Here is a 12,204-nt window from a genome sequence, read left to right as displayed (position 1 = left end):
CCATCCCTCCCCCATGGCTGATTTGTGGGGTGAGGAGGGATTTGTATGTGATGGCACTGCGAGATCAAACAAGATTGACTCTGCTTTGCTTGGGGATGGGTGAGCCCACGAGGGTGAATTTGTTACCACAGAGAACAGTAGCGTCTTTCCTCTTTGGCTCTGCATGTGGTTCCCCAGTGGGAATTTCCCATATCAATGTTTTTTGGGGGAAAGATAATCTAAGACTCTTGGCTGGTCGCGGTGGCTCATGCCTGTAATCCCAGCACTTTGGGAGTCCGAGGCAGGTGGATTACTTGAGGTCAAGAGTTCAAAATCAGCCTGACCAACATGGTGAAACCCCGTGTCTACTAAAAATACAAAAAATTTAGCTGGGCATGGTAGCGGGTGCCTGTAATCCCAGCTGCTCCAGAGGCAGAGAATTGCTTGATCCCAGGAGGCGGAGGCTGCAGGGACCTGAGATGTGCCAGTGCACTCCAGCCTGGGTGACAGAGAGGAAAAAAAAAATTAACAGGGTGTGATGGCAGCACATGCCTGTAATCTCAGCTACTTGGGAGGCTGATGGAGGAGAATGGCATGAACCCGAGAGGCAGAGGTTGCAGTGAGCTGAGATCACACCATTGCACTCCAGCCTGGGCAACAAGAACAAAACTCTATCTAAAAGCAACATCAACAACAACAAAAAAAAACAAAAACCAAAAAGACTCTATGGATAAAAGGTACCCAAGGGATGCGTTTACTATCCAAATAGTGATTTGGAGTGTTACCTCAATAGAAACAGAAGAGGGAATAAATGGGCCTAGCCTTCCCCTCTCTCACCCGTCCTCCCAGGCAAGCAGAGTGACAGAGAAGATGACATGCGTCCCATAATTTGAGCCCAGACGGCAATTCCCCTATCAGGTACTGGTCAGGTTTCCATTTAGTTGCCCCTAATCATCTTGAGCAGCTCCCTTCTACTCTGTAGGCCTCAGTTTGCATATCTGTAAGATGGGGAGGGGGGGTGAACTAGATCATTGCTGCTTAATGCATGGTCCACCAACCAGCAGCAACAGCCTCCCCTGGGAGCTTGTTAGAAAGGCAGCATCAGACCCTACCCCAGACCCGCCCTATCCGAAACTGCATTTTAACAAGTCCCCTCCCTTAGAATCGGTCTTATTCCTATCAGCTCCTACCTTCTGTGAGCCTGAAGCTAAACTGTGAGTTGTTTTATTTTTAGGAATTAGAAGCACAGTTTGTGGAAGAGACACCAGGCTTTAGAGGGTCTCCGGGGTTTTTGGTCTTTGCAGCAATGGGAGTGGTCTGGGTAGCTGTGTTTTCAAAAGGTGAAAGTAACTCACGCCAGAGAAGCATGTTTCACACAGCAGCCTGGGATGCCCCGATTTGCAGAAGCAGAGGGTTTTCTAAGTGCCTCTCTCCAAAGATGCAGGCTAGGGCATCCTGTCGCTGGCGTCCCAGCACAGCGGCCCCACACATCCTGTCTAAGGAGACAGTGCTGACAGCAACGCCTCTGAGAAAGGGCTGGCAGGAGGGAGATCGGGGCTGCTGGGAGTTTCCCAGGCTTGCGACTTTCCTGTGTTTATCTGTGATCCAGAGGGGTGCTTGGACTATTCTGTCTCCCACCTTCTTCTCTCTAGGGATGCTGTGTCTGAACCAGGTGACCAGAAAGATGCATTTGTGTGCCAGGGGAGAGCTGGGCCTGGGGAGGGACAAATGGCAGGTGGAGGCAGTAAGGGATGGGGGGTGTTTGGCTGCCCCTTACCTGACCCAGGGGAGGAGGACAGGGTCCTTACTGAGCAATGTCAGAGAAGGATTTCTGCATCACAGTTTGTCAGCAGACATTCCTGTCCTGCAGGAAGATCTCTGAGTTCTGCTTTCCTGTTTCCATGGTTTCTGGTGTCCACGAGGATAGACCTGGGTCCTTGGGCAGAAAAGGAGCTAAGTGGACCCTGTGCAGGTGATCCTGCAGGAGCCATGCATGGATTTAAAAGTCCATGGACAAGAACCCTAGGTCATAAAGGAAGAGGGCAGCATGGGAGCTTCCCTGACGCAAGAGAGCTGGAGGGGGGGTTCTTGCCCACCTTCCCCCAAGCTCACACAGGCTTGATTTCAAGATCATGATTTTGTCTACCAGGGGCAAAGAAATGGCTCAAATCAAGCATTTACTCTTCCCAGTAAACTGGGTCAGATAAGCAGGGCGTCGTTTATGTTCCCTTTTTATAGAATGTGGCTTCTGGAACCAGACCGCCTGGGTTCGAATCCTGACTAGGCCACCTGCTAGTCCTGTGACCCTCTGCAGAACCTCAGCCCCCACCCAGACCTACAGAATCAGAATCTGCATTTTTTAGCAAGTTCTCTGGGGAAAACAGGTGCACACTGAAGGTTGAGAAGTGTGGACTGTACAATACCCCACGCTCCTACCAGCGCCTATATTCTGAGATCCTGAGATGAGAATGCAAATCGTTTCATCCTTAGGAATTAGAAGCACAACTTCTGGAGAAGAAGGGCAGGCTTTGAACTCCGTCACTTATGTCCTCTGTGACCTTGGGCAAGTTATATGCTTTGTGCCTCAGTTTCCCCATCCATAAACTAGAGATAACAACTATACCTAGCTCAGAGTATTGCTTCGAGACAGTAAATTAGTCAACGTAAGCAAAGTGCATGAAGCAGTTCCTGGCACCTCACAGGGTCCCGGTAGTGTTTGCTTTGATTGTTACTGTCACCGTTACAGATGAGAGACCTGTGAGCTTCAGAAAAGCTGGGTAATTTACCCAAGGGTGCCGTCTTAGTTTGCTAGGCTGCCATAACGAAGTAGCATGGACTGGGTGAGTGCGACAACAGAAATGTATTTGCTCACAGTTCTGGAGGCTAGAGGTCTGAGATCGAGGTGTCAGGAGGGCTGCTTTCTTCTGAGTCCTCTCACCTTGGCTTGTAGGTGGCTGTCTTCTCCCTGCGTCTTCACCTGGTCCCTCCTCTGTGTCTGCGCCCTAGTCTCCCTCTTCTTATAAGGACATCAGTCGTATTGGATTAGGACCCACCCATCTGACCTCATTTTACCTTAGTTACCTCCTTAGTCCTAAGTCCAAGTGCAGTCACATTTTGAGGTACTGGGGGTTAGGATTTCCACGTATGAATTTGGGGAATGCACGATTCACCCCATAACAGATACATAACCATTAAGTGACATATCAGCGTAAACAAAACTGTGCCCAAGAGAAGTCACAAGGGTGTGGTTGATTCCAAAGCCTGCTACCTCTCCACAGGATAAAAAGTGACCTGTATGGGCCAGGCGCGGTGGCTCATGCCTGTAATCCCAGCACTTTGGGAGGCTGAGGTGGGTGGATCACAAGGTTAAGAGATCGAGCCCATCCTGGCCAACATGGGGAAACCCCGTCTCTACTAAAAATACAAAAATTAGCTGGGCGTGGTGGCGCGCACCTGTAGTCCCAGCTACTTGGGAGGCTGAGGCAGGAGAATTGCTTGAATCCAGGAGGTGGAGGTTGCAGTGAGCCAAGATCGCACCACTGCACTCCAGCCTGGCGCCTGGCGACAGAGCGAGACTCTATCTCAAAGAAAGTGACCTATATGTTTTCATGTGTCGTTTTAAGGGAAGTGTCCAGTGTCATTAGGCTCAAATAAAATATTTCCCTTGAACTTTGCTAAGTGAAGCAGAGTGACTGTCTAGATTGTTCTATCCTGTCAATGGTACCATCTCTTTATCTTCCTTTGCCTAAGAAGGTAGCAGCTTACCATTCGGGAGTGTAGTTCCTTGCGTTCTTGCCTCTCTCTCCTCTTGCCAGTGAGATACTCAAGAGGCAGGATTCATAGCCGGTTCCTCTCTGTGCCACCCAAAGCACCTACTCCAGAGACCCGTGATGTCTGCGAGTTGACATTTTTCAAGTCAGCATATCTCAGTTAACCCTCACAACAATGACGACTGGTTACCATAGCATTCTTGTTCCCATGTTGGCGACAAGAAGGCACAGAGAGATTGAATTGTCTGCCTGAGGTCACATGGCTGATGAGAGCCAGAGTTGGAATTCACACCCAGATTTTCAGGTCCCATCTCCCGTCTCTTCTCTCATGCCACGGACTGTCCGTGATACCAAGAGCCTTCATGGCTTGAGCACTGACAGTGCGTCCGTGTCTCCTGATTCTCACAGTGACCCTGGAATTTATGGCACACCATCTCAGCGTTACAGACTTTTAAACGGGGCACAAAGGGCCACATGGCACCCTCCATGTGAGCTGCGTGGCTGGGATCGAAGATTCTGCAGCGCATGCTCCTGGCTACCCCACTGTCCTGTAGTCACTGAGCTGAACCGTGCCTAGGTTTGCCTGAAGCAAGAATCGCCTCCTGCGGGGTGGGCAGGGAGGGAAATGCCTCTCTCTGCCATCTTATTCCAGGAAACCAGCTTCCAGGTCACCCTGCCAGTCTCATCTCACCTCCTGCCTCACAGCTTAAACTCAGCCTTTATCTTACCTCCTCTTCCCTCTTCTTCCAAGAATACCTAGAGAAGATCCTGGCTCCCTATGAGGCTGAGGGTGCCATTGCTCCGTGGCCTCTCTGGAGGCTCCTGTAACACTTGTCTCCTTTCCCCTGTCTCCCCTTGCCCTGCAGGTGACGAGCCCTGGATCCGCTGACGCAGAGAGCGACGTGAGCAACCAACGCCTCCTGCTCCCGCTTTTCCTCTTTTGTCTCTTGGCCCTGTGAGGTCCAGCCACCACGGGGACTGAGCAGCAGCTGGACCTGGGGACAGCTGAGCTTCTGGAAAACCTTAGCATGTTATTGTGAAGACTTGCGGAGTATCTCAAAGAGCTGGCTTTTGGGAAAGGATGCCTGCATTTTCTTTTGCAAAGGCTCTGCTGAAGGAGTTTGCTGCACGCTTTAAGGGACAGGCCAGCTCAGGTCCTCATGGCTCAATCTCTGAGCAGCCCTCTAACCCAGTGAAGACAGCGGTCAGCTGGTCTCCAGCCAAAAGCTTCCTGCAGAGACTTCCAGCATTGTTAGCTAACATGCGCTCTTCCAATGCCTTCAACAGCTGGGAATTGTTTCAAAACGATCTTGCCAGCTAAGAAGCAGAATCCCAGTTCCTGTTGCCAGGAAGCTTTTAATGGCCAGTGGAGAATGCTGTCCTCTCGGTGAAAGAATTCCCAAGTGAAGTTTGGGAATCTTTTAGGATTCACTTCAACAGAACGTTTCTCGGGACATGCGTCTTCAGGCATGGGAAGCCACTCAGGGGCAAGAAAGCCCAGATGACCACTAGCTCCGCAATGTGGGATTGGCCTCCGTGGGCAGGGCAATCTCCCTGCCCCTAGTGGCTTAGACAGCTGGGCCTGAGACATAGCAGAAGGTCTCACAAATGTTAGGAAAAGGGAGTTGAGCGTTATTCCTCCATATGGAATTATTTTTGCATTTATCCAGAAAGTGACTTTTTTTTTTTTTTTTTGATCTTTGAAATCACCTGTGATATAATCTGAAGATGTCAGACTTTCAATGTCCAAGTCACCAACCTCCCCACTCTGTACCTGGGAAGACTGAGGTCCGCAGAAGGAAACATGTTAATGGGGGTTACCCAACAAGTTAGGGCAGGAGGGGTGCTCCCACCCAGCCCACCACCCATGCCCTCTCACTTCCAACCTTGCTGTCTGTCATCTTCCTTGACCAAGGAAGGGCTCCTCAGGGCAGCCCATGGTGATCGGGACCCTTTGGTAGCAGACAGCAGTCTATTATTACCTTTGGTTTTTCTAAACTGGTGGAGATCTGAGACCAGGGTTCTGGCTTTTCCCTGAGGACCATAAAATGCTCCTGTTCCCGATGTCCCCTTCTTTCTATTACAAGCGGAGCACTCCTCTTCTGGGGGCCATGGGAAAGGCGCCACTCCCAGATGCTGTGATGTGTGACTTCAGCAATCTGGCTGAAGTGACTAGAATGGGCCCTGTTGTTCTCGGCAGAGCAGGCTTGGGTCAGGCAGGGTGGTGGTTAATAGGATACGGCCGGCACTGATTCTGTGAGTATCATTTCCTCCCTCCCCCAGCCTCCCAAGCACACCTGTGTGGGAGGTACCAGGCAGAGGGCCCAGTGTCCTCTTTTCAGACCCCTTGCCTGTCCCAACTCACTGAACTCACACAAAGAGCTTCACTTTGAACCGAAAGGTTGGGGGTGATCAGATTTGTCACTGAGCTGGTTTGCAGGGAGGAGCCTGGGCCGGGTGAGATAGGTTTTGGCCCTTTTCTCAGTATGGGAGAGTATCTGTGTGTTTCTGGGCACAGCTACGGTCATATTCAGAGGAGGAATTGGGGAGACGGCATAGAAGCTGGAGCTGGCCACCCGCAAAGCCTGTCTAAGTTCCCTAGCTGCACTACAGAGGACTTGAACAAAGACTTCTCTCCAAGTGACATTATAGCCGGAAAAGGAAATCTCACATCTTGTCTTTATTAAGTTCCTGTCTTGAGGTTTACCTAGATTCCCATATTAACCTTCTGCATGAGCAAAAGGGGGAAAAACAACAATAGCTTCAATAAATCTGAAGTTTAATAAACTAGAAGTTTCATTCAGGCCGGGCATGGTGACTCGTGCCTATAATCCCAGCACTTTGGGATCACTTGAGGTCAGAAGCTTGAGACCAGCCTGGCCAACATGGTGAAACCCCATCTCTACTAAAAATACAAAAATTAGCTGGGTGTGGTGGTGCATGCCTGCAATCCCAGCTACTAAGGAGGCAGGAGAATTGCTTGAACACAGGGGGTGGAGGTTGCAGTGAGCCAAGATCTTGCCACTACACTCTAGCCTGGGTGACAGAGCAAGACTCTGCCTCAAAAAAAATAGTACAATAGCTTAATTCTCTCAAAATAAAAAACAAGTCCATCATACAGGGCTATTCTGGTTCTACGCAAGGTCAAGGCCTAAGTTTTCGCTCTACTTGCACTGGTATCCTCAGTGCATGCATGGCTCCCACTATATGGCCCAAGATAGCTGCTAAAAATCCAACCATCACATCTTCCTTCCAGCTAGCAGGAAGGAGAAGGGAGAGAAGAAAATCTCTCTGTCCTTCCTTTAAGGGAATTTCCTGGAATTCAGACACCATAGTTCTGTTATATTGGCCAGAGCTGAATTCCAAGGCCACAAGTAATGCAAGGGAAACTGAGGAATGTAATCTTTATTCTAGGTAGCCATGTGCCCAGATAAATACCAGGGGTTCTGCTACTGAGGAAGGAGGAGAAAATGGATACTGGGGACAGTTAGCTATCTTTGCCACACCTTCCTCCTAGATAGATAAGAAGAAGGTTTACAACATGCCGGCATCTATATTTATTTACGTTTTCAATATTATTATCCAAGACCGATTAGACACATAGACTGATAATGTAAAGGCTAGAAAGCAGCCAGTCCACACCCTCAAAGATTAGAAAACTAAGATCCAGAGAGATTAAACAGATCGTCTGAGATCACACAGTGAGTTGGTGGAATCTAATTCCCAGCTCATGTTCAGTGGGAGTACTTTTGTTCTGTGCTGTTTCTTAAGAAAAAAGCTTCATTCTGGAGGGGAGGGAGTCTGAGTGCCAAGGATGAAATTCCATCCGTCACTCAGACTCTGAGCCACAGGACACGGGCAGGACAATGGGAGGGTTTTCATGCCCCGATCTGCCCTGGAGGTGAGGCCGCTGCACTGGAGTGTGGGCTGGCTGGCGTGTGCCCATTCTGGCACTGCCTGTCCTGTGTCTGTGTGTGTGCATGTGACTCTGTCTGTCTCCATGTCGGCCCTGTGTATGGATTCCAGCCTGCCAAGGCTGCATGTCTGACTCTGTGTGCTTCTCTTTCAGGGAGCACGCTGCCAGGATGGGAGCTTCTGGGAGGCAGGAGTTCTCCTTCAAGGCCATGCTGACCATCAGCTGGCTCACTCTGACCTGCTTCCCTGGGGTGACATCTGCAGGTGAGCACTGCAAACACCTGGACCTCCGCATCTCAGCATGCAAGGCACGGCCCCTCACTGCTGCAAGGCTGCTCTTGTGGGAGCCAGGAGGAGGAGCCATGGGAGTGGGTCAGGGTGACTGGGCCCTGGCCCGACCTTCCTCAATTCCTTGGTCCCTGGCACGATTCATCCTGGGCTTCAGTTTCCTCGTCCGCAAAATGAAGGCGTTGGACCAGAATCAGGGGTTGCAAACTCAGTGTCTGTAGGAGCCAGGCACCTGATACAAATGAGTGAAGCTCACCAGGTAGGGACAGTGGTCAGATGGAGAGCTGAGGCCCTTCTCTAGGGAAACACTTCCCTCCTTTCTAGCCAATTGTGAGAGACAGGGACAATTTTACAATTTCAGAAGGGGTTTCGTACTGTAATCTTATCACCATTGATTGCTCTTTTATTGATGCTATTTTTATGTTCATTGAGTTTGATGATTTTCTATAATGAGAATAGAGAACCTTACATTGAATTTATATTTTGGTTTTTTTGACCCACTGATGGAAGAAAATAATCGATAACTAGTGAAATTCCTTCTTGAAGAGCTTTTCTGATTCTTAGGAGACATAGCAAATAGCACATGTTTTTTTGAGACAGGGTCTCTCTGTTGCTTAGCCTGAAGTGAAGTAATATGATCATGGTTCAGTGCAGCCTCTACTTCCCTGGGCTCAGGTGGTTCTCTCATCTCAGCTTCCCTAGTAGCTGGGACCACAGGTGCATGCCACTATGCCTGGCTATTTTTAAAATTTTTTAGTAGAGACAGTGTCCCACTATGTTGTTGAGGCTGGTCTCGAACTCCTAGGCTCAAGGGATCCTCCAGCCTCGGTCTCCCAAAGTGCTGGGATTACAGGTGTGAGCCACCATGCCCAGCCAGTGGTCAGTATTTTAACTTTCCAGGCGATGATTGACTATATTACCTGAATTCATTCATTTATCCCTTTCTCTTTTACTGAATTAACAAACACAAAGTGGGTATTGACTCTGTGCCAGGAACTGGGTTTGGGTCTATCTTTTAGGGTGGCATACCCTAAAGGTGACCCACCTTGGAGAGGTGCCCTCAGGTACTTCCCTTGATTATTTCCTCCCACGCCCTGGCACCTCTTTTGCTGTTTGCATATCAACCTTGTGGAAAGGGGCTGAGCCTCTGGTTCCGTCTGGCCTGTGCTTTTCTCTGACATCAGAGGGATGTAGACGCCAGCCATTGCCGTTCATGCTCCAAGTAGGTCGGGCTTGCACTCCTTCTCAATCCTGCTTCAAGTGGCCCCTCCTGGGAAAGTGAGGGCGGTTGCCATGGCGATATTTCAGCGAAAGCCCTGGCCCTCTTTAGCCACTCACTGATTCATACAAATGAAAAACCACGGACACTGGGCTTCACCGACAGCAAAACGTCCAGCTGCAAAAAAGGAGTGTCCGTTCAAGGCCAATCTTACATCTGCTGTGCTTCAGCCGTGGTATCAGAGCTTCTGGAAAGCGGGGACATGTGCTCACACAGGTCAGACTGACCACCTCCAAATCCAAATGCAAAATCTATTCAAATTCCTGCACTTGGAGAGTGAAAAGGGCCATCAGGATTGTCCTGGCAGATGTGGACTATACGACCTCAAGGCTTTGTCCAGTGGAGTTGCAATGGCTCCTTCCCAGCATGCTCATGGCTCCTTGCCTGGACCACTGGGATCCTCAGTTGGCCACATATGTTTCCCACGTGGCTGGAAATTCACCACCTTCAAGCCTGACACTCTTGTCCAGGACTTGATGGAAGGAAGCCCAGTGCCTCTGACTGGCCTCTCCTGGAAGCCAGCCAAGCACCTGACCCTGTCTGGAGACAAAGCCAGCAGTGGGCTTCACAGCACAGCCCTCATGACCACCCTTGGCTGCTCTGTTTCACCGCAGAGAGCCCAGCCCACCCCCCGCTGGCTAGTCTGCTCTTACGTTAAAATGGAAAGTCCACTGATGAGCAAGCCCACAATTTTCCCGTTTTTTCCTTGTGTAACCACTGCTTGAGCCCCTTGATGTTTACAATAGCTGGAAGAGCTACACTGGTGAAACTCCAAAAAATATGAAATTCTTTTCTTAATGAAAGAGATCCAAAGCCCGCACTATGGCTGACAGCAAGGCAGAGGGAGGCTAGAGGAGAGTTGTTATGGGGCTGGAAGTGGGGATGGGGATGAGACCCAGCAAGCGGACACTAGGATCTATACTCTACAGGGAAGAGAAGGGCCTTCAGGCGGGCAGACAGGACAACTCAATGTGGGTATGGGGTCCATATCTGGTGCTGTTGAGTGCAGATGAAGGGGGATCCCCATTCTAGATTTCCTTGACACCTATAAATATTGGACAGACACCCTTACTCTGGAGATGGCTGAATACAAACAAGAAACATTTGAACTGACCTGCCCATAATCGCACTGTATTAGTCCATTTTCATGCAGCTGATAAAGATACTGAGGCCGGGTAATTTATAAAAAAAAAAAAAAAAAAAGGCTCACAGTGCCACATGGCTGGGAACTCAGGAAAATTTCAATCATGGTAGAAGAAAAAAAAAAAAAAAAAAAAGAGGTTTAATGGCTTCACAGTTCCACATGGCTGGGGAGGCCTCACGATCAAGGTGGAAGGCGGAAGACACATCTTACATGGCGGCAGACAAGAGAAAACGAGAAGGAAGTGAAAGGCGATTCCCCTGATAAAACCATCAGATTTTGTGAGACTTATTCACTGCCAGGAAAACAGTGTGTGGGAAACTGCCCCCATGATTCAATTATATCCCACTGGGTCCCTCCCACAACACGTGGGAATTATGGGAGCCGCAATTCAAGATGAGATTTGGGTGGGGACACAGCCAAACCGTATCATGCACTGATGCCAGAATCTCTCCCGGGGTTTGTGGCACCCTCTTTGCTCGAGAGACATAGCCTCTCCTAGGCTCCCTTCTGGGGGCCTGAGCTGTGAGTTTGCTTCCTTTCCTTCCAGCACCTGCCCCAGAGCTTCTCATCTGAAACCTTGTCTTGCCATGGGCTTACCTGCCCATCACCTTCCCGCCTCCTCATCCCCACCCAGGGTTGTTTTGAAAGCGACTGTTTCATACTTCATACCCTTCTAGTCACAGGAAAAAGGAGGATACCGGGGCTTGTTCTTGGAGCCAGTTCATTCTCATCTTGTTTCGTCCATTGCCTCTTCCCACCTGTTTCCCCCTGGATTTTTCCATGCTGTTGATGGAGGGTGTTCCAGTTTCTGTGACAGTGCCGGTCCTCCTCACTCAAGTCCACCTTGGGACACTGCTGGATCAAACCTTATTAGCCATGTGAACATTGTGACTCCTCCCTGTGCCTCTACAGAGTTCAGGGAGAAGTGTCTCTGCAGTACCCACCCTGGGTCTTTTTAGGCTCAACTAAACATTCAGACTCATTAGGTGACCGTATGTCATACTAGTTATTAGACTTTCTTGGAAAATGTAGAATGGGACACACAGATGCCATCAGAGCAGCATCAGGTACCTCTCTTCCATGGGAGTGGTCCTGACAGTCTTCCAGACAGCCATCCAGAAGCTATTCTCTTTGGTTCTCCAGGTGACAGCTCAGGTGAGAGGAAATAAGACTGTCACTGGACAAGTGTGGGGACCACTGTGTCTTAGAGACTTCATGTCCCCTGGAGACAGTAGCAACTCCATAAATATAACTTCCAGGATTCTCACAAAATGTCCCATTATAAGAGTCACTGCTCTTAGGGAAGCCTAGAGTGTGACATCTCCACCAGGTATAAATATAAACTATTGTTCCTCCCAGTTTAGATGCCATTCACCAATCAGGGGTCACTTTTGTTATAAACAATGCTGCTAGGTAACAATTTACATAATGCTATCTTTCTCAGGTTTCCAGTGGAACGGAGCTAGAAAATTAACCAAAGGTCTAATTCTCATGCAGAAAGGGAAAGAGCTTTATTAGCTACTCAAACACTGCTTTCCGGAGGACAGAATGTCTTAGAATCTGAGTAAATCTTTGCGTAACTTTAGAGCTATGAATGTCCCGAGAAGTCGTCAGGTCTACCCTTTATTTTGTAAATGGGGAAACTGAACCCAGGAAAGGAAAGTGACTTATTCACAGACATGTGATGAATATAACTTCAGAGCTTAGAATGTCCTGAGAAGTCATCTGGTCTACCCTTTATTTTGTAAGTGGGGAAACTGAATCCAGAAAAGGGAAGTGACTTATTCACAGTTACGTGATAAATATACATGCAAAATATATGACTGGTT

At 49.2% G+C, this 12,204-nt stretch overlaps 1 protein-coding gene across 2 annotated transcripts in view; it reads left to right on the top strand.

The window, feature by feature from the left end:
- LOC108289667 (cell migration inducing hyaluronidase 1) overlaps nt 1–12,204 on the top strand; it is a 177,089-nt gene that overhangs the window by 87,770 nt on the left and 77,115 nt on the right. The window contains exons 2-3 of one of the 2 annotated variants that reach the window (XM_037731596.1): nt 4,616–4,903; nt 7,819–7,928. In XM_037731596.1, the coding sequence (XP_037587524.1) occupies nt 7,835–7,928 (94 nt within the window). In that variant the 5' untranslated portion in view covers nt 4,616–4,903; nt 7,819–7,834. The remainder of the gene's footprint in view (nt 1–4,615; nt 4,904–7,818; nt 7,929–12,204) is intronic. The other variant, XM_017509183.2, reaches the window with a different exon arrangement.

This window comes from Cebus imitator, unplaced genomic scaffold, assembly GCF_001604975.1.
Source record: "Cebus imitator isolate Cc_AM_T3 unplaced genomic scaffold, Cebus_imitator-1.0 Scaffold410, whole genome shotgun sequence".
NCBI lineage: Eukaryota > Metazoa > Chordata > Mammalia > Primates > Cebidae > Cebus > Cebus imitator.
This window is presented reverse-complemented; position numbering and strand designations above follow the sequence as displayed.